This window comes from Nerophis lumbriciformis, linkage group LG09 (genome assembly GCF_033978685.3).
Source record: "Nerophis lumbriciformis linkage group LG09, RoL_Nlum_v2.1, whole genome shotgun sequence".
NCBI classification, from domain to species: Eukaryota; Metazoa; Chordata; class Actinopteri; order Syngnathiformes; family Syngnathidae; genus Nerophis; species Nerophis lumbriciformis.
In genome coordinates this window covers 46,662,370-46,685,344 of record NC_084556.2, presented here as the reverse complement: position 1 = coordinate 46,685,344, position 22,975 = coordinate 46,662,370, and the positions used below count along the sequence as shown (strand labels likewise).

Below are 22,975 nucleotides of genomic sequence, written 5' to 3'. Positions count from 1 at the left end.
ATTTTGAGTCATTCTTCATCTAAGTGGGAATATATGAACATCCTAGCAGTCAGTATCCTAATGACAGCTGACCTTATACAGTAAGTGATGTTTTACTATGATTGTTGGCTCTCATAATGTCTGCAGTGAGCAATAATCAGTGATGTTTTAAAAAAAAAAACTAACGTTGTGATGTGTTTTTTTAATTAATATGCTGCGTATGCTTGAAATCATCAAAATACATAAATATTAAATGCTATTATAGACGTTCCTGTTACTACATTAGATGTATACTTACAGCATGTATATCAAACCTAAATGGAGGTGTTTGGATGTTTTTAGGGGTTTATTGGCAGAATAGAACGGCTCCCATAGGTTCCATTGTAAGCGGAATTTGGATCAAATGTATTTAATATTTAGAATGCATTAAAAAAATACATCTGTTGTCATGTCTTTCATAATGATTGTGAACGATAGAAAAAATTCCAAAATATAGTGCAGTTCCCCTTTAAGCTAGCGGCATAAAAGTCAACCTTTATTCTATTTGGTCGCATTTATTATTTTTTTCAGTTTATCCCAACCTGTATTGTCGATTCAATATGATTCTTACATGTATGTGCACTACATGTGTATACTTTCCTTTGTGTGCTTAGTTTTACACTAACTTCATTGTAGAGACTATCAAACAACCTCAAGTGTGATTTTTTTTCCATCTCTAATTTTACTGTTTACATATTTGTCCATCCATCCATCCATTTTCTACCGCTTATTCCCTTTTGGGGTCGCGGGGGGCGCTGCATGTTTATTTAAATAAACCAGGGGTATACAAAATGCAGCCTGTTACATTGTATTCATAAAATATAGCAACAAAATTATCAAATATTTAAATACAGCAATATAATAAGCATCAAAAATGTAAATATAGACCAAAATGATTTAATGTAACACGAAAAAGATGTTTACACTAGCATAAATATTTGTTTATATATATATATATATATATATATATATATATATATATGTATGTGTGTGTATATATATATATATATATATATATATATATGTGTATATATATATATATATATATATATATATATATATATATATATATATTATATATAAAATTTAGCCTTTTCAGCCAATTATGCCTTCTTGATAACTCCCCTGACGTGCTTGCGTGCATGTTATTAATAGATGATTAATAGATATGACATATTGTATCCCCTTTCATGCTCTGTTAATATCATCTCTCGTATTCCTTAGCTTGATTTGCTGATGCAGGAAGCTGACGATGAGGTCAACGTAAGCTGGGGGGTTTCTCACCTGAAGATGGGCGTGCTGCAAGTGACACCTGCTTCATCGCAGGTTATAATCATGAAAATAATGTGCCAAAGCTCCAGTCAGACTGTTGCTTAATTTTTAATAATCTGTTTTTTCTCTGATGATAAAAAATATGTACGTCGAGGTGACACTTTCAGTTTCAATGTCTGTCTTCATCAGGACGATGTCAGCAAAACCTGTGTGGCAGAAGTAAAAGAGCAGTTGAAACAAGTGCTGTGTGCGACTTGTCCTTCTGTTTTATTGAATTGCAAGCCTGCTCAGGTCACTGAGGTCAAGGTGGGTGTTAGTCATTGCTCATTTTCATTGCACATTAGAAGCTAAACTGTCATCTTGGTTGTATTTCATTTCTGCTCTTTTAATAATACCATTTCATTTTTAGCCTCATAAGAAAACTTTTCACTAGCTACAATAAAGTTAAAGTCTGACCCATTCATTACATCATTCATTTGTTCCAATGAATCACACAAAAGCAACCTGTGTCTAATTAACTTAATGCATCACAAAATAAACAGGTTAAAGCCATGTTTTTTGTCTGTCTGTAGTTAGAAGATTTAGAGTAAATTCCAATACATTAACAAACAGAACGAGTGACAACAAATCTGCCACATGGTGGAATGTTCATGCATGATTTATTTTAATATGTGACGTCGATTAATTCTGTTAGTTTTGACAATTTACAGTACCTTGTTTTAGGACACCACTGTCTTTGTGGTTTCTCTATACCATAGTAATACAAAGCAAGTTTCAAGTGTCATTTTTATTCAAAAATTTTTAAACATTTTGACAGATAAAGAGAAAACATTCTTCAATATACATATAGTCTGAAATCGAGTAGGCAGAAGCTAAAGCTTATTACACCTATCCCAATGTATTTACAAAACAGAAAATAACTACCAATGGTTAATACATGTAGTTGTAAATGTTTTTGTTTGCTATTAATCACAAAATAAAATCAAAAATATGAAAAAGTTCCAACATGTTAATTTTACATCCTTACCATCCATTCTTAATATATTGTTAGTGCTTGTTTACACTATTTTTCAGAGCAGCTTGTCACCATTTCCTGGGTAGGAGGATACAAATATTGTGTGTCAGCTAAATAAACTGTGATTATACTATTACTGACTGACATATAATAAATAGTGTCAATGGAAACCTCATTGTGAAAATTAAATACATAAAATTAAAGCAAATTATTAAGAACTCAACTCTCTCCTTCAGGAAACGTGCAATAGAGTGTTCTCACCCCCTAAACCCCCCCGTGCCCACGACTGGAAACTGCTGGTGAAAAACATTCGTGTGGCGCTCAATCTGCAGGAAGATGTTGCAGGTAGGATTATTGTAGTCAACTGCTTTGGACATAGTGGTTGTCTTTATAGCTCACTGACCAAACTTGGTTGTCCATGTGTCATCAACGTTAGATTGACTGTACATCACAGCGTCGTGACCCCCCTGGGATTGGTACCACATTACATTTCCCGGTACCTTGGGCCCAAAATTCTTAACTTGCACACTTTTCCCAACTGTACTGAACATGGGTTTTATTTGATTTGGTTTGTTGTCATTGTTTTTACATTTTCTTTGCAATACAGAATCATAATCTATATATAATATATTACAGGCGGTATAGCTCGGTTGGTAGAGTGGCCGTGCCAGCAACTTGAGGGTTGCAGGTTCGAACCCCGCTTCCGCCATCCTAGTCACTGCCGTTGTGTCCTTGGGCAAGACACTTTACCCACCTGCTCCCAGTGCCCCCCACACTGGTTTAAATGTAACTTAGATATTGGGTTTCACTATGTAAAGCGCTTTGAGTCACTTGAGAAAAAGCGCTATAATAAATGTAATTCACTTCACTTCACTTCACAGTAACTACTATACAACTATAACCTACGGTACTCAACTGTAAGGGTGTAACGACATTATAAATACCACGGTATTTCGGTATCAAAATCCTCACAATAATACCGTGACGTATGATGGTATAAAAGGAAAACTTGGACAGTGTTGTTTTATTCGGGCAGTTTTGAATTTGCCGATCTGGAAGGAAACTACCTCTCCCAAAATTATCTGAGTAGCGCGAGTATGGGAGGTCGAAAGGAAAGTTTTTTCGGACATTTCCTGAAGTTTTCATTAAACTCTATCCATAACTTTTTGAGTTATGTTAATAACAGACATACAAACAAACCCTGGCAAAAACACAACCTCGTTGGTCTGCGTATACTATAAGGCAAAGTCGCCGCCTTCATCTGGAGTGTTTCTAAGACGACACATAAAACCGGCAGAAGTTGTGATGTTTTAACCCACATTTTTTTTAATAACATCAAATCAACTTGTGGTTTAAATGGATTTGTTATCCATTTTTTAAACCACAAAAAAAAAGTTTGGTGACACTACACTGCGGGGAACGTAAGTACTGTAATATGAGCAGCTACTTGATGGACGACCACCCGGAAAATATAGTTGATGTCAAGGAGGCGAGGGTAGGTGAGGTATTAACATTATTAAACATTAAATTTTCAGTTAACTTTTTTGAGAATCAGTATTTTCCAAAGTGATATAAGATGTTCACTACAGAGGACACTGTTTCTCTGAAGTTAAAAGTTGAAAGAAACTAACATGTTCAGTTCAGTTTCAAAACATTATTTATTTTACATTTGTTACAGTAGATTTGTATATTGGCAGTTTAAAGACACTTAACTGAAAGTATATTTAAAGTATATATACATATATATACTGTGTTGTCGTAATAATATGCTTAGAACATTTGAGAATTATGTTTGTGTTCAATTACAGTAAGTGTGTAGTCTTTTTTGGGGGGGGGACACCACAATAATATTGTACTGTGGCCTTAACACCGTGATAATATTGTATCGTGAGATTTTCATACCGTTACATCCAACCCTACTGTATATCCTTTTATGTTAAAATCATGTTCTTGTCGTACTCGTTGGGCTAAATCTGAGACCTCCGGTACCAAATTTAGTGCCACCTCATGTGTCACATGTGTGCTTGTATGACGATAAATATCCTGGAATTGCTTGGATTGTGTGGGAACTGAGCCGAACATGTCGTTATGGCTTGTGCAGCCCTTTGAGACACTTGTGATTAAGGGCTATATAAATAAACTTTGATTGATTGATTGACATGACGTCAAGTCCGGCTCACGTCCGGTCATTAAATATGCATGGTAGTCCAGCCAGTGTCTGTTCTCAATGGGTCCGAGGCGCTATTTAGCCTTTCTCGAAGAAAAATTATCCATGCGAAAAGGTTAAACATTTATTTAGAGTTCCTTGAGAGCTAATCGAGAAAGGCGGAAGAGTACAATATTTTACGAAAAACGACAAGAAAAGTAGCACACGTTCCAGTCCAAGGGAGCAGAGCCAAATAATGCACACGTTTGCAGTGATCACTTTGGTAGTGGTTTGTTTGATATACTTTTACCGTTTAGTATTTACCATTTAAGTATTCCCTCCATATTATTTGTATTTCTTAAAACATGTTTTCAACAAGCGTTTCGTGAAGCACCAACTCTGCGAGTCTAAATGAAAGAAAATGTGAGCAAAACCTAAAAGAACTGCACTTTTTTGGAATTTTGTCTATCGTTCACAATCATTTTGAGAGAAAAGAAGAGAAAAGGTTTTTGTTTTTTTCACTTTCTAACATATAAAAATCGGCTTGTTCAAAGTGGCGAGCAATGTAGCTAGTGGAAGCAATCATTTGTACCTCTAAATCACTTAAAAAATGCATTCAAAAAACATCAACAATACTTAATTTACATTCCGTAACCTATGTAATAACCAAGCTGTAGCAACATTGTTATTGTAAGAACAAACACTGACATTGTTATTGTAAGAACAAACACTGAGGAACTCTTTTTCCCGAGCAGTCGAGCGGCACCGCTAGAACGGAAAATAAAGAGGTTAGCTCTCGCTTTTTTTGTACCAACCGCCAGACAAATATGCTTCTATTTGTAAGGGAAAAAAATGTTCTGCCTGCAAGACAGCTTTTCTCTAAATTAGATACAGTATATTGTCACGTTTTAATCTCGTCACACTCCCTTTGATAACCTTAAGTCAACATAAAACGTCATCAAGATACCTCTCAGAGTAAACATTGTTCAATGATTAATAATTAAGAATGGTGGGAACCAACAATAGTCATTACATGCTAGTGTTCTCAACAATCTTCTCTTGTTATATTTCACCGCCTTTCTTCATGTCATGCATGTCACATACTCTAGCTGTCAGGGGTTATGACATCTGTTACATCATCACAATACTATCAGAGTCTTCAAAGATGGGTGTTAAGAGCATGATATTTAAAAGCTGTGGTGACTATTAGCGTCCATATGATGTTTACATGTTTTTAAATAATTTTAACCGAACACTCACAATCAACCCAAACACTTTTTAAAGGAGCACTCTGATAACACACAGCAACATCAACAACAATAATAGTATGTTTCTTATCTTGTCTTAACACAATCACATCACACAACAGCACAGCTATGTTGATAAAGAAGATGTTTACTAACTACAATGCTTTTTTAAAGGTGAAACTCTGGATCTTTTGAGATAACCGCTGTCATTGTAATCTTACTGTTGCATTTTGAAGTGGAAATCCAATCAAATGTATTCATCACTGAAAGGTCAACATGGCGACATGACGGAGCATTTGTCAAATTCCCGGCGTATGTGCCTCAGCATTTAGGTCTTGGCCCTGTTTATTTAGGGTACAGTAAAATAAAAACGGACTAGTCATGTGCTGATTGACAGCCGTTTTTTAAAATAGTTTTAATATATTTATTTATTGTTGCATCTTTCCTTGACCAACCCAGGGACATGCCGCTGCAGACACAACACAACACAACACAGTTGTGTGTTTTTAGGTTCTAGGAATACAGTAAGCCAGACTGGACCAAAATGTCTTAAGCCAAATTTTTGTCCCAATCCACCCACGAATACTGACCATAAAGCTACTTACCAATAAATACAATTATTGAATTAAAATTGCAATGCAGTTCAGTACAAGTGTAAGAGTTTGAAGAGTGTGAAGTGTTGTTCAATATCAAAATATTTAGAAGTCTTTTTATTGACTGAAGCATTTGAACAATTTCAGCTTGCTGCTTTTGTTGTGTCTGCTTGTCTTTGTCCATTTACGTCAGGGTTCTTTAGACTTTTTTCACTGAGGGCCACATTGTGATGTGGGAGCCACTTTGGTGTTTGTAATTGTTTTATTGAAAACAATTTTACACTATTATATTTAAAATGTGTTATTATTATTAATTAATTTGAGTTGTTTCTTGTCATATGTCTTTTTGCTATATTTATGATGATATTTCTGATTGTAGGCAGCATCAATCCTGTATGTGTGCTGCAGTTAGATGACCCTCCACAGAAGTTTAATACGTCTGTTTTAAAGAACACAACCAGTCCTGCATGGGACCATCCTTTTGTTTTGTAAGTTTTTTTTAGTAAGGAAGCACCTTCAAATACTGTACTTTGTGACTTTTCCAGCAATATTTGTTCCCTGACAGTGAACTGAACGGACGATCCAAAGAACTCATTATTCAGCTGATGAATGATGCATATCAGCATGAGGGTGAGGTTTTCATTATGTTGTAGCTTCATTGTTATTAGTTGTCGTTGACTAAAGAAAATCTTCTCTCTGCTTTTTAGACAGCCTCCTAGGCCAGGTGTCAGTGCCTTTTGACCTCGTTAAGAAGCAGCCTAAGGGACAGCAAACATTTTCCCTCATGACCAAAGATGTAAAGACTGGATCACTTACTACTGATGTAAGACTCATTTTTCTTGTGTGTAATATTTTCCATGTAGTGTAACATAACTGTGTGGACCTCCATTACTCAGTTTACCTACCTGGATCCAAATGAGGTGCGCTCCTGGCAGCCTCCAACCCCAGCTTCCACCAAAAGGGTAGAGATGGACCGGACAGTCATGCCCTGTGGCACGGTGGTCACCACCATCACTGCAGTCAAGAGCAAACCAGGTCGACTGCTCCCTCCAGGACTCAGCATTGGTAACACTGCACAAACTGTCAGTTCATGTTAAATGTTGTACACCATAGATATATTAATTACCAGTTTCTGTATCATTTAAGAGGGAGTGCGCAATAAATATCTGGTAGACAATTTTCAGGCTGGTATTAGGAAATATGACATTGCATTAATAAATACGATAATATTAAAAAATAGCTCAGATTTCAGATTAAAAGCAATACTCCAATCAAGTGAGATTATCTATACTGTGCTGTAGGTAGGTTAGGGTGAGCAAATCAAGCACTCCTTTTATTCTACTTTGTAGGTTGTCTTAACATGTCCCCGTGCACATTGTATACAAACGTGACATTTTATCACTGTTTCAGAGGAAGACTTTTTGTATGCTATTTGCACTAAATGTTCTGCAAACATTCTGCCAGGGGCGAAAAAACCCCCATTGTGCTTCAACACAAAAAACCTTATGAGCCACCAAAAACGCCAGGATTGCTTTGACATTGTTTTGAAAACCCACGAAAACGCCTGCTGCTACAGAAGCTTCCCCAAAATCAGTCGCAAAGAAAGGTTTGCACAAACTGCACTTAAAGGGGTCATATTATGATTTGTTTTCTACATTTAGAACACTTCCCTTTGGTCTACATACCATGTGATTGTGGTGCTTTGGTCCATAGATTTTTTTTTTCATAGATTATGTTTTACAGACCATATTCAAGCCACTTTCTGACTGTCTCTTCAGAATGCGCCATTTGTGGACGGTCTTACTTATGTGCCGAAGTCCTCCTCCAGGCCAAGCCCCCGTCAACTCGGTTTCTACCCCGTCAGCCATATTGCACTTTCTTTTCGAGTCGAAGATGCATGTGCATGTAAGAACCAGTCTTCCCCACAACATGAGCGGAGCGAAAAATAAGGAACGTATTGACTACAACTTTGGACTGCAACTCAATAAAAATGGCGGACTCAGACACAACTTTTTCGGTAATTCTCTACCATACATGGAGATATCTGCTGACGTAACTTAGGCAAAATTACTTCTTTGAATTCTCAAATTCCTAATGCCTCGTTTGGAGCAAGTTTGAAAGAAGGCAAGATTGTTTTATAAATATCTACACCATGCCTCTATTGTTTGATATATAAAATACACAGCAATAGGTACCAACAGGTAAGAAAAGTTGGTTTGAAAAATAACACAAGTTGAATGTATAAATGAACATCACTTTTACTTTCTTTCGCAACTTTCTTTGTTTCAATGGTGGATTATTTTAGAGACTTATTTAATTCTTAAAAAAAGTACAGAGACTGAGTCACCAACATGTCAAATTCTGTGTTAGACACGCCATTTAATGGAATGAGACGCGAGCAAACAAACAAGTTTGTTGAATGCAATGTTTGGCTGTATGATAACTGAGACAGTACACAAAAAAATTGAGAAAAGTTTTGTAGAAAAAACAAATCATCATGCAGGACGTGTAAAAACGGACGTACCAATATCAATAAAAAGATGATTAGACAAAAAGACGATCAAAGCAATATTTGTTGAACGCTCGCTTCAGCTGTAGGTACTCGCTGTTCTTCTTGCCTAAACACCGCACTGAGTTGCAGGAGGGGGAGACAATCAGGAGCACCGAAACAAGCTCGCTAGTTAGCTTAACCATCTAGCTAGCTTTTTTGTTATCGCCTCCGTTGGCTCTCCGAGCCACAACGTTGACTGCTGTCTACTTTGCTGCTAATCATATTTGGATGATAACAATCCAAACACTGATAGTTCTGAAAACGAAAAGGTATATGTTTTGACGTGACAGATTGTAAACAGAGGTAACAACACCGGAAATATATTACCCAAGGGGCCGTGGTTAAAGTATAGAGTTGCCAGATGGGAAACGTTTTCGGAGTTCTATGCATGCATGTCATAGAACATTACATTACATTTTCAATGATAGTAATGTTAATACACTATGTACTAAAAAAACATTTTGTGGTACTTTACTTGGGACATGTAAGTTTCAAAAAGACAGCCAAAAGGGGTTGGTATAGATGAGAATAAATCTAAAGGTAAAATATAGTGTAAAAATACACTAAATGTTCCTCTTTTTTCTCAAAGGGTGCTCACATCCATGTAGGTGGCGGCAGTGCTCAAATTAGTTGACAGACGGACCAGAAAATAGGAAAAAATATACAAAGTCCTTGGGTTTAGTGTAAATACATTCAACAATGAATATATACTATATCAACAAGTAGAAAAGGGTCTTCAATTTGATCAAGTGCTAGTCAACGACTATCTTGACACATTGAGACCAATAAATATTAGGTTCTTTGTAGTACTGTATTTCATTGGGAAGGTGTAAAAAAAAGTCCACGGTAGATTCAAATAAACCTCAAGCGAGGGTCATCGTTCATTGCTGTTATTTATTAGATTATTTTTAGACTTAAATGTTAAGGAAGAAATAAATGTTGCCTATTTTCAGAGAATATGCATTTTTACAGCATGTTTTAAAGAGATAACATTTCAAAAATGACTTCTGGGTATATTATACTGATCAACTAATTCTTATTTAGATGACTTTGTGGGACAAATAGAGGCACTCCCTTTGACTCCATTGTTAGAATTAGGATAGTTGGGAATTTACTAACATGTATTTATGACTTAAAAAGCATAAAAAAACAAATGTGTTCTTGACTTAAATAAGGATTGTGAATGAAACAAAAAAAGTTCAGGTCCCCTTTAATAATTTCCCTACATCCTGATGCTGTGGCGAAAGCAAGAACATGAATACATGTCGGGAAAATGCAAATTTCAGCAAAAGTGGCTGGCTGGCTAACTTTTCAAAGCCTGGTTAAAGCTCGTCAATGGTAAACCCAGAGAGGCGTTCTGCAGCGTGTGCAAAAACTGTCATATTGAACTGTCAGCTGATGCTACAGCAAAAAAAATAATAATACAAATAAATTCTCAGATGAAACAGTCTTGTGAGACAATTTTAATTCACTAGATAGTAACAGCTAATGTAAACTTTTCAACTATTCAATATTATCATTGTCAAATGCTTACAATTTTGTCTATACAGACAGTTGTAAGCTTTTGACTATATATAATTACTGTCTGCAGTAGAACATGGCATTACAAAATGTTTAAATGGCATTAAAAACGGCGTTAAAAATAATTAAATTAGATTTGACGATACCTGTAAAAGCCCTGTTTGCGTGTGTGTGTGTGTGTGTGTGTGTGTGTGTGTGTGTGTGTGTGTGTGTGTGTGTGTGTGTGTGTGTGTGTGTGTATATATATATATATATATATATATATATATTTATATAGTGTGTATATATATTTTTTGTTGTTGTTGTTTTGTTGGGTTTTTTCTTCTCATTTTTATCCCCTTCCACTCCAGTCCGGCTGCGCCAAACACAAATAAAAGTCAAATATAAATATGTTTAAAAGGAAAGTATCCCACACTTTTGTTTTGTAAATGAAACTGTGCAACATATATGGGCCTCTACATTAATAATATGATTTGCCTGAGTGTTTAGACAGGACAGCATTGATTTTTTTTCTTTAGTTTTTTTATATTCCTATATACTTTTTAACTTGGGATGTGCCGGAGGCGAGATTGTGGTTGCTTGTGGTCCGGAATCAGCCTGCGGGCTGTAGTTTAGAGACCACTGTCCTAATCTCTACTGTCTTTGCTTTTAGATTCTTTACAAAAAGCACTGGTACACAAGCCAAAGCTTTCAGAGCGACACGTTTTAGATCAGACGTCCCTGCTAGGAGCTACGGTTAGCAAGGTCTTGTCTTCTTCGGACACCGAGTTGCTGATGCTCAACGGCACTGACCCGGTGGCTGAGGCCGCCATCAAACAACTGCACCAGTCTGCCAAGCAGAAGCTCCGGTCACCTGTGAAGAAGAGTACCATCATCATCTCCGGGATTGCAAAAGTGATGATGAGTTAACCTACTAGCATTTGGAAGGTTTACTTGGGTTCTGTGTTGAATATCTTTATATTCACAGACACCAATGTCCCAAGATGAGGAGCTGGCTCTGATGGCAGGCTACGCAGCTGCAATGGACGCCTCAATGTCAGACGGGAGCTCCTCTCAGGATGTGACCACAGCGGTCATGTCAGGGAACAGCAGTCCTCCAGAGATGTCCGAACACGAGGAGGGGCCAGGTGGCGTGGGCGGTCCCCCTGAAGACTGGGAGAGTCACACTGGAGAGGACTTGAACCACACCTCACTCTCCATGTGCGTGCCAGAGGTCAGCTGCAAAAAGAGAAGAGGTGAGCTTTAATTCACGGGTTTGTTGTAATGAATCATAGCTTGAAGAGTTTGTATTTTCTTGATAATGTCTGTTCTGCCTTCTCTCTTTCCACTATTTTATGATCTTAGAGGAGAGCACACGTTAGATCCAGATGTGTAAGTTACCAATATCTTCAGCAATGTAGTTTGTGTAATGTGTAGTTAGCTTTGCGTAGGCTAGAATCTACTTCAGGGGTGTCAAACTTAGTCGCACAGGGGCCCACAATTCAAAACACACTTAAATAATAATTTGTTTTTATTAACACTGGTGTGGAGGAAATTTGGATTTTTGTAAATATCAGCGTTCATATTCGTCCGTTCCTGCGTGGGGAGTTCTATTTTTCGACAGTCTGATAATCAGTAAATGCGTTGCGACTTGTAAAGCGCGGGAAAACAGAAGTCGAGATGCTATGGGAGAAAGACACTCTGTGTGCACAGTAAGACGGCTGCCAATGTTGTTTTTAATAAAGTGATTGTTGATCGACCACCCCGTTGTCATCCTATTGACATTTAGACAAGAGCTACAATATATCATTTGCACACAAAAACAGGAGAATCTGGGAGATGTGTATATTCAGTTGGGATGTTGGTAGACAAGGGAAACATTTAGTATGTTTTTTGCAGACTCTGAGCATGCATCTGAGGAGGAAGCGTTTCCCAGCATGCTTTGTTGTCGTTACAATTATCACTTTTGATTGATTTTTCCGATCTCCCCTTTTAAAGGGCGAAAACCTCCCAGGTTCTTTTGTTCAAATGGCGTGTCTTAATATGGCGAGGAGACTCGAATTGAAGATTAACAATTTATTCTACAATTGTTGTAAGTACAAACAGTAGCAATACCAGCGCTGGAGAGAAGACTGTGCCCTACAAAGTCTGGCGCGTTCTTTCTCGTTTGTTTCTCTGCTGACGTGCTTTTGTCCTACTTGGTCCCGCTCCTTGGCGGCGTTGTTATGGCATTGTTTAATGAAACCAATAGGTAATCTGAGCGTGTGTTTTTGACACGCATTCCTCCACTCTTGCTTCATGTCATTACTGGCACCGCTTTTCACCCTTAAAACCAAAAAAGATACTATGTGTGTATTTGCTAAGATAAAACACAGGGGTTACTCATTGTGTTATGTCCTTTAACAGAATGAAGTGAATTGAGAGTGAGACTCCCTATGCATTCCACTCTGCTTTAAGTTGGGAAATAGTACCCTAACATTTTCATTAAATGCAGTGTTTTCTATTGTTGGGTCGCAAGTGCCACCCAGAGGGCCGCCCAAAAATATCTGTTTCTCAGCTGTGGTCCGTATGAGCAGTATGCAGTATATTTAGTTAGTACTTATGTTAGTACTAAGTTTTTGTTAAATAAATAATAATATTTGTGATTAACTCATGGTTTCGTGAAATTTGACAAGGTTTTAAACTGTAAGTAGGTTAGATATAATAAAATACAATTAAAATCGAATAAGAGAAAGATGACTAATTTAGTGTTAATATTTAAGTGGGCCCCAGGCACCTCTGTAGTGGAAAAGTCAGGCTTCAAGGTCAAAAAGGTTAAGAACTCCTGTTTTAATGTGTTATTTTGTACAAACACCGTTTAATAGTTAAAGTGATGTTGTATTTAGTTGTGTACAATTTAAGTGCGTGTGTTTATGTGTATGTGTATGTATTAGAAATATAAGGCGATGTTGCTGAAGTTAGATTGGGTTTTTGTTTGCTGAAATATGCCACGAATGAAATACCTCCCTGGCCGGGAGTTTTACACCTCTGATTTAAATAGTACAGTGCATCCAGAATGTATTCACAGCGCTTCACTCTTTACACATTTTGTTATGTTACAGCCTTATTCCAAAATGGAACAAATTCATTTTTGTCTTGAAAATGTTTAGAGACAATACTCCTAATGACAATGTGAAACAACATTTTTTAGAATTGTTTGCAAATGTATTAAAAATAACAAACTAAAAAATCATATGCAAATATGTATTCACAGCCTTTGCCATGAAGCTCAAAAGTGAGATCACGGGCATCCGGTTTCAACTGATCATCCTTGAAATATTACTACAGCTTAATTGGAGTCCACCTGTGGTAAATTCGGTTGGTTGGACATCATGTGGAAAGGCACACACGTGTCTATATATAAACTCCCACACGTGACAGGAGATGGCAGAGCATAAACAAAAAATGAAGTTAAAAGAATTGTCTGTCGACCTCCAAGACAGGATTGTTTTGAGGCACAAATCTAGGGAAGGGTACAGAGAATATGCTGCTTTGCAGTTCCCAAAGAGGGTCATTAAGTCTTCAAAAAATTCTGCAATTTGTTATTCTTATAACCAGACCTATGTGTTTACTTCCGTACCTGACGGTTTCGGCTACAACTGTTGCCTTCATGTGACAACCTCTGTAGAAGGCAACAGTTGTAGCCTAGTAAACACATAGGTCTGGCTATAAGAATAACAAATTGCAATCCACCAATCAGGCCTGTATGGTATAGTGGCCAGACGGAAGCCATTTCTTTGTAAAAGGTTTGCCAAAATGCAAGTGAAAGACTCTCAGACCATGATACACAAAACTCCCTGGTCTGATGAGACAAAGATTGAACTCTTTGGCGTGAGTGCCAGGCGTCATATTTACAAGGCCAATACCATCTTTACACTGAAGCATGGTGGTGGCAGCATCATGCTGTGGGGATGTTTTTCAACGGCAGGAACTAGGAGATTCGTCAGGATTGAGGGAAAGATTAATTTCACAATGTTCAGAGACGTCCAGGATGAAAACCTGCCCCAGAGCGCTCTTGAAATCAGACTGGGGCGACGATTCATCTTTAAGCAGGACAACGACCCTAATATGAAGTTTTTTTCTTATATTATCAGAATCAGAATAACCATCAGCTTTAACACAGAGAATTTGACTTGGTAGACTGTTCTCTTTGTTCATTGCAGCTTCAATTGTTGCTTATTGTAAAAGGTAACACAGGCCACACTTTATTCTGCCCTCCCTGAATGTTGCAATTTAGTTTGCCAAATATCCCGAAAGGGACAAGCGGTAGAAAATGGACGGATGGGAATATGTAAAGTCTTTTGAGTTAGATTTGAAAAAATAAATTAAGGTGTTTTGTTGATGTTCTTCACAATGAAGTCACTTAAAACTAACCACACTAAAGAAAGTACATTATATATATATACACATAAAGTGCACATAGATGTAGGAATAGGAAGTAATAACATAGTTTGGAATAAACTGAAAAAAGCAATACATTTATGCAGGATGAAATTTGAGCTCTAATGCCGCTAGCTTAATGCTAAGGTATAATGGACTAGCTCATAGACAAGTTAAGTCAAATTAGCATGGTCAAATGCAGGGCACAGATAAACAATCCTTCACATTAACATTCATATCCTTTGACAATGAGCAGTCTCTAATGAAGCTAACATGCATATTTTTGGAATGTTGGAGGAAACCAGAGTGTCCGGAAAAAACCCACACACGCACTGGGACTTTGTGGCGTGGTTGGGAGAGTTGCCATGCCAGTTCTTGGTTCGATCCCCAGCTTCTACCAACCTAGTCACGTCCGTTGTGTCCTTGACAAGACACTTCACCCTTGCTCCTGATAGGTCGTGGTTAGTGCCTTGCATGGCAGCTCCCGCCATCGTGAATGGCTGAATGTGGAAATAGTGTCAAAGCGCTCTGAGTACCTTGAAGGTAGAAAAGCGCTATACAAGTATAACCCATTTACCATTTACTGGGACAAATGCGCACTCCACGCGTCCAAACGGCGATTTAAAGACGTGCAAGGCATAAAATTAGACGTTATTGTTGGTAGCAATGTCAAAAAATTTAGGGTAGTTTACACTGGCTTAAACAAGAAATGCATTAATTAACTTAAAATACCTTTCTTTTCAACTTTCTCTCTTTACTTTTACCGGGTGTCAACTCGTTTAGGTGCACGACCAGCTGCTGACACACTTTTGACAGAGGATGCACGTTTTGTCTTTGTTTTTGTCAAAATAAAGCAATAAGGAACGTTTTTATGATATTTGAGCTGTTTTTCAAACTTATTATAGTCAATATTACGTAAATAATAGACTATTTAGGATATATCCATTCATACAATATATCACTTAAATTTGTTTTCATGTTTTTAAAAAAAGTGTTTTCGTATAAAAAATATAAATATTTTCAAGGTGTTGCGGCATTAACCTTAACGGGGCAATGCGCCACAATCGTTTACATGTAAGGGAAACCCTGGAATGACTTTAGAACAACTCCGTAAATGTCCTTGAGAGGCCCAGCCAGAACCCAGTTTTGAATCCGATTAAACATCTCTGGAGAGATTTGAAAATGGCTATGCACCGACACTTTGCATCCGACCTGAAGGAGCTTGAGAGGTGCTGCAAAGAAGAATTGGCGAAACTGCTCAAAGATAGGTACTGTATGCCAAGCTTGTGGCATCATGTTCAAAAATACTTGAGGCTGTAATTGCTGCCAAAGGTACATCAAAAAAAGTATTGATCAAAGGCTGTGAATACTTATGTACATAGGATTTCTCAGTTTTTTATTGTTAATACATTTGCAAACATTTCTTACAAAAAACAATTTCACATTGCCATTTTAGAGTATCGTGTGTAGAATGTTGAGGACACAAATGGATGTATTCCATTTTGGAGTAAGGCTGTAACATATCAAAATTTTGAAAAAGTGAAGCGCTGTGAATACTTTCCGGATGCTCTGTTTCTTAGAAATTGTATTTTTCATGATTTATGTTGGACCGCATATGCATTTCTCCACAATCTGAACATTTGAACTAATTTCACTCTACTTTCACATTCACTTTTCTTTGCCTTCAGTTGGCCTCACGCTTGGTATACTACCGAATTCCGTCGCTTCTACCAGGCATCGATTCACGTAAAATTTAAACATATTTGGACACCTTGGTTGCATGTGATGTCACGTTCAGTCGAAGTCTTGTCATTGGCACAAGCAAACAGGCCATATACACGCTACCGATTAGTATTACCAATTTTGCATGGCTATTTCAACAATGCCAAGTTGGTTAATGAAAACTAAGACACACGTTATGTTAAAGGGGAACTGCACTTTTTGGGGAATTTCGCCTATCGTTCATTATCGTTATGAAAGACATGACAACATATGTATTTTTGTTATGCATTCTAAATAGTAAATAAATGCGATCAACAGTCTGCTTACAATGGAGCCTATGGGAGCCATGCTATTCTGCCTATAAAGCCCTTAAAAAAACATCCATAAACATCCATTAAGGTTTTATATACATGATGTAAGTATATTTGTATAATTTATGTGAGTGTGTATGTTCCCACGTAACGTACGAACATTAAACGTAGCACGAGGATTGCCTGTAATCAGTTCAGTAGAATAAAAACAATTAAGAATTCCTTTCTACTTCTGATCTGCAGGCAGTTTCCTACGTAAGAGCGCCAAGCTCTTCTTCCGGAGGCGACACCAGCGCAAGGACCCCGGGATGAGCCAGTCGCACAATGACTTGGTGTACCTGGAATCCACCGCAGTTGTAGAGCGCGCCAGCAAGTCCGCCACACTTAGCCGCATGCTGAGCCGCAGGAGTAAGAGCAAATCCAACGGCTCGACCTCCACTGGACAAGCAACCGAGTGACAACTTCAACAACCACCACCTCAAACACACACTTTTTCTTCTTCTAAAGGCTGACCTGCATTCTATAGACTCTGCAGGTGTGTGAGTGGGCTTTATTTTTGCATGTCTTCTCAATGTGCTTTTATCCATCTTTTGAAAAAGTTCCTTTGTGGCCTTGATACGGACTGAAGAGGCCAATGTGGGCCTGCATCTTCACCTTCCTAGTGCTGCGTGGAAAAAGGGTGACCCATCCTTGCTGTGATTCGTAGCTTTCCTGTGGTGAGTCAACAGGACCAAAGATGCAGAGTGCTAGTTGTGTGATTTGCACAGTTCCAGTACCTTTTTCTATTTCAGTGCAATGGCAGCAACTGCTTGTGTGTCAGAGAGACTCCTGTGTTGTTCCAAATAGTCACAAAGGGAGATAATATTTCAGTGCAAGTGAGAGTGATATGACTACTTCTGGACATTAATAGTATGAATTATGGTATTTAAACAACAGTGTCGATTACAGTGTTTTATTTTCTTCAAGTTGTTTTCCAAGAGGTGTGAGTGTGTTTGATAAGCACACACAGGAAGAATATCAAGCAAACAGCCTTGCTGAATGAGTGGTAATGAAATGTAATAACAAGGTGAGTGGGAATTAAGGTGATCTCAATTACATATCAACATCAGTGTCAAAGATATGCAAGATGAAAAGACACTGGATAATGTAAGACTTTAAACAATTCTCATGGAATTGAATCGATCGCAACTGGACTGTCCAGGAAGATGTGTGGCCTCTCATCTGACAGGCTTCATCCGTTCATCAGCTTTAGCCTGAGGGCTTGGTGCAGGATCCACAGTATTTATCCTCTTAACGCAGGGATGTCCAAACATTTTCCACTAACGGCCGCAGACTGAAAATTTAAAGCAGGCGGGAGGCCAATTTTTTTTTTTAGTATTTTTTGTTTTCAAAACCAATACTGTACTATATATAGATATGATTTTTAGGAAAACCGCTTACATGTTAGCTTTGTGTTATTAGTGTCAACATTGAAACTTGTTCCCGCTAAAATACACCTGTTTGCTCTTTTATTGCAAGTATGTTTCTTTTGTTTCCTAATAGCATTTTTAGAATTTTCCGTGGACCACACTTTGGGCATACCTTAACTAGAATGGTTGGGCTGGAATCTCCCTTGTCAGTATTTCCTAATATGGGGATTCATATGGCGCATAAAACAACACTACAGGCACGCCGTGTTTCTTTGTTCTTTTTGCACTTTGGGTAGGGCATTAAATACAAAGCGCCGCAACTCCCCTTTCTGATTGGTCACTTCATGTCAAATGACAAAATACACTAATATTGGCTTGTTTTGTCTAAAGAGTGATCTTCAGAAGAGTCACTTGAGATTGGCTCTGACCAGGAGACACTCGGTGTTTAAAATGACCAATCGGAAAGGAAGGGAGTTGCCTGTCCCTAAGTACCAAAAAGGAGAAACAGTCTGCATGTACACAAACACACATTTCATGGCTTTTATGCCACTGTTTTGATGCCATAGATTCCATCCAAATGACTGTTGTTGGCTGGCAATTCTCATTCTACTGTATTGTTTCTTAACATCTGTCGTTTTGCGCCACGAAAAAGTAAAAGCATGCTTGTTGGGGCTTGTCTCTATCTTAAGGTGCTCAGATCCTATTGTACTGCGCCTTGTTTACATTTTCTGTCATGGCGTCCTACACTGACGACCAGAAAGTAGAGCTGTTCTAGCCTATACCTGCTCGTCGAACTAAAGAGACTGTCAGTGGTGCATAAGGACATTAAATACCACAAGAGACGAGGAAGGAAAGTATTCTCTGCAAGCTGTTCCCAGCTACTGTTTTGTTAGTGACACGAGTGTGCGAAGGAGAGGCCGCACAGGCAGAAAACATGAGCTCCACACGTACAGGCCTGCCGGACGTCCGCCCTGAGTACGCTCAGACATATGCAGACAAAAAAGAGCTGGCAAAATATAAGATCAAAAGACTAGATTTTAGGTAAAAAACTAAAAACTAGTGAATTGTCTGTCCTTGCAGCTAGTTAATTTTACTTGATAAGACATCCTAAATTAAGATTTGTATATCTAGAGATAGGCTCCAGCACCCCCGCGACTCCGAAAGGGACAAGCGGTAGAAAATGGATGGATGGATGGATATCTAGAAATTAGCAGGACTTTTAAGATAGAAATAAGTATATATATTTTTGGAAAACTAGCATTATTCAACTCGCAATACTTAAATTAAGCATCCTCAGGATGCTGCAGAATCTTTAAACAAGATGTATTTGCAGTGTGGGAAACCAAATTATCTTATTTGAATTGTTATTTTCTCAATTTTAACATTTTAAAACTAAAACAGACAATCTAATTATTCATGCTAAAATTAAGATTATTAAGTCAATGACTAAAAATAAGTAAATAAGTCTTAAAACTAGGGAAATTGCTCGAAATACAATTGTATGTCTAAGTCTAAATCTTGGCATGTGGCAACAAAATTTTTTGCAGTGTGCCTGTGTATGTTTGGGCCTTTAGAACAGTGGTCCCCAATCTTTTTTAGACCAAGAACCCGGTGGGAGGGGACTAAGAGCAGTACGAATAACAATAAAAGGGGAAAACTATTACAGCTTATAAATTGTATCACACCAAAAATAAGCTCACCCTAATGCAGAATAAGCTCGCTGGCTGGCTTACAGTAACCGTGTGATAGTGTGACAGACAGGCTAAAAAATGTATTTGTGGCCTTTGAATTGAACCATCGGAGAAGCCTGAGAAGATGAATACCGTGGAACCTGCACCTTTAGACTAGAGCTGTCCTAGTATTTGATTGACAAACTGATGAGGCCGTCTCCGAGACAACCTGAACAGTCCAGGTGTGATGGAGTCAATGACCTGATCAATGAGACACAATGTGTGTGTTTGAAAACAGTATGCAGCGTTTATCCAAGTCTTCCTCAAAGATGTTTAACATAGACTAAATCAACCAGCACAGTAAGTTGGTTTTGTTGTGTTTACTTTTTAATCATCTGATTACTAGTCCTGTCTGTTGTTTTTATCTTCATGCGGTTTTAAACACATGTTTAAAAAGAAATCCGGATAACGATTGTATCTTGAAGTAGCTTCATTGTGCAGTAGCGATACATGACGATGCAAAGCAGCAACATGCAGCACTAAGATTGCCTTACAGTCGTCCTAGCACACGTCTTGTATTATAGACTTGTTGTTTCCTCCCTCAGCTGCTTTGCTTCCATGCACAATGCCTCGTCTTAACGCCTACGCACAGATGAAAATTGCTACTCGACACAATTTGATACTAGTACTAACATCTTGCAAGTGCAAATCCATGACAACACTCTTCTACTAACTTTAAGAATTTTAGTATTATATTTACAATGTAGTTAAACTAAAAGGGCTACTGAGGTTTTTGTTGCTGGCTTTTTTCCGCACCGAAACAGATCATCTGTACTGTTCCAGAATTGACCTGCAGTTTTAACAGATTCAACAAGTAATTTCATTTTCATCAATAAACACTCAGACTGTGTCACGGATTATTTGTCTAGTTCTTATATTTAAAACTACACTTTATCCATCCATTCATTTTTTACCACTTGTCCCTCCTCGGGATCGCAGGGGGGCTGCAAATTGGTATGCCATTTTTTTTGTCATTGCACAAGTACAACAAAAATTCATTTTAGAATGGCCGTGCGCGACCCGAGGGTCCCTGGTTCAATCCCCACCTAGTACCAACCTCGTCATGTCCGTTGTGTCCTGAGCAAGACACTTCACCCTTGCTCCTGATGGGTGCTGGTTAGCGCCTTGCATGGCAGCTCCCTCCATCAGTGTGTGAATGTGTGTGTGAATGGGTAAATGTGGAAGTAGTGTCAAAGCGCTTTGAGTACCTTGAAGGTAGAAAAGCGCTATACAAGTACAACCCATTTATCATTTATTTATTTCACCACAAACACGTTCAAAATGAGAAAAACCAACACTGTACAGGGAACAAAACAGGAACTGTGATGGGTCGCCACTATGGCGCCCCGTAAAAGGTGGGGAAATAGGCAGACGCTAGGGGAGGATGAGTAAAAAAAAAGTCGATTTAAAACTTGGGCTCCTATTGGGTTGCGGGGCCAGTCTGGAGTGAGAAAAAAAACTCCATAGCAAAGCCCATATACATAATACTCAAGACTTGCAATAAAAGAGCTCAGCAGCGTATGCACTTTTTGCGTCGGATGAAAAGAGCACAGCTCCCTCCCCCCGTTCTCACCACATTCTACAGAGGCACTATAGAGAGCCTACTGACCAACAGCATCCCAGGTAACACCTAACGTTAGCGTAACGTTACTGTATGGTTCTCGTTTGGTTATGCAAGATGAGAACATTCTAAGAACATTCTCAGAACATATCAAAACCTATGACACACAAAATATTTGCCTGCAATGGAAACAGCAACCGTTAGGCTTTTCAAAGTGTTTTTTTTCGCAAATTTACTTTATATACATTATGTAGTAACGTTTCCCTAACGTTCCGCGAACGTGTTGTGTTTTTCGAGTAATCTGACGCGCATGCGCGTAGAATCTTCCCTAAGACAAAGAAGGACTACCAAGCTCGACGACGTACGCTCGACAACGCTGCAAATTCCAGAATCCCGATAAATCAGGCAATTGCATTGATCACATGTAAGTAGATAGAAAGAGTGAAATACGAAGCACGTTTTTGTGTAACAATTTCTACCCTATGTAACAGAGTTAAAATACACCTTTGTTATTTATTATATTTTGTTTGTGTATTTTATCTCCAAATAGTTATCTTGTCTGCTCGTCTATGAGAGGGAGGTTTGATATCTTTTTGTCCCTCCTGAGCTCCTGTAGTTCTCCTGGGTTGTGTAGCCCCTCCCTTCTCCCCTCACAGAAAAGTTCCACATGTTGAGGGTGAGTCTTGCTCGGACGGTCCCACTGACCTTTTCCTTGTTTTTCGGTAGAAATTAGGTCTTTAATTAATGAATGTGTGTACCAAGAATGTGAATATGTTTACCTGTGTTGTCCTTTAGTTTTAAGTTCAGATTACAGGTAACATTACATCGCTAACATTGGCGCCAAACGGCCGCTCTTTGTTGTATGAGACTTGTTCAGTGTGTGCGTGCGTGCGTGTGTGAGACTTGTTAAGTGTGTGCGTGCGTGCGTGTGTGAGACTTGTTCAGTGCGTGCGTGCGTGCGTGTGTGCCTACATGTGTCGGTAATGAGACTTGTTCAGTGCGTGCGTGTGTGTGTGTGCCTACAAGTGTAGGTAATGAGACTTGTTCAGTGCGTGCGTGTGTGTGCCTACATGTGTAGGTCCAGACAGAGATATCTCTGTCTGGACTGGCGCCTGCAATGCCTCAGACTGGAAGTCTCTGCAGAGACTGGTGAGGATGGCAGAAAAGATCATCAGGACTCCTCTTCCTCCTATCCAGGAGATCGCAAAAAGCCACTGCCTGACCAGGGCTCAGAAAATCTGCAGAGACTCCTCCCACCCCCACCAAGGACTGTTTTCACTGCTGGACTCTAGAAAGAGGTTCCGCAGTCTCCGTAGCAGAACCTCCAGGTTCTGTAACAGCTTCTTCCCTCAGGCCGTAAGACTCATGAACGCATCAAAATAATCCCCTCAATTCCCCCCGAAAATGGATTAACTCGCTGGAATATAAAGACAATATAACATACGTCCATAAACGTGGATGCATATGCAAAAGTGCAATAT

General features: G+C 38.5%; 1 protein-coding gene across 2 annotated transcripts in view; it reads left to right on the top strand.

Annotated features, from left to right (window-relative positions):
• The window catches only part of c2cd2 (C2 calcium dependent domain containing 2), a 54,903-nt gene extending 34,120 nt beyond the window's left edge, over positions 1 to 20,783 (top strand). Inside the window, exons 4-14 of one of the 2 annotated variants that reach the window (XM_061963070.2) lie at positions 1,243 to 1,344; positions 1,480 to 1,596; positions 2,542 to 2,650; positions 6,671 to 6,779; positions 6,857 to 6,921; positions 6,999 to 7,114; positions 7,188 to 7,356; positions 11,016 to 11,257; positions 11,331 to 11,598; positions 11,708 to 11,734; positions 17,038 to 17,186. In XM_061963070.2, coding sequence (XP_061819054.1) covers positions 1,243 to 1,344; positions 1,480 to 1,596; positions 2,542 to 2,650; positions 6,671 to 6,779; positions 6,857 to 6,921; positions 6,999 to 7,114; positions 7,188 to 7,356; positions 11,016 to 11,257; positions 11,331 to 11,598; positions 11,708 to 11,724 — 1,314 coding nt within the window. In that variant the 3' untranslated portion in view covers positions 11,725 to 11,734; positions 17,038 to 17,186. Of the gene's footprint in view, positions 1 to 1,242; positions 1,345 to 1,479; positions 1,597 to 2,541; positions 2,651 to 6,670; positions 6,780 to 6,856; positions 6,922 to 6,998; positions 7,115 to 7,187; positions 7,357 to 11,015; positions 11,258 to 11,330; positions 11,599 to 11,707; positions 11,735 to 17,037 lie in introns of both variants that reach the window. The other variant, XM_061963069.1, reaches the window with a different exon arrangement.
• Positions 20,784 to 22,975: the final 2,192 nt, after the last annotated feature.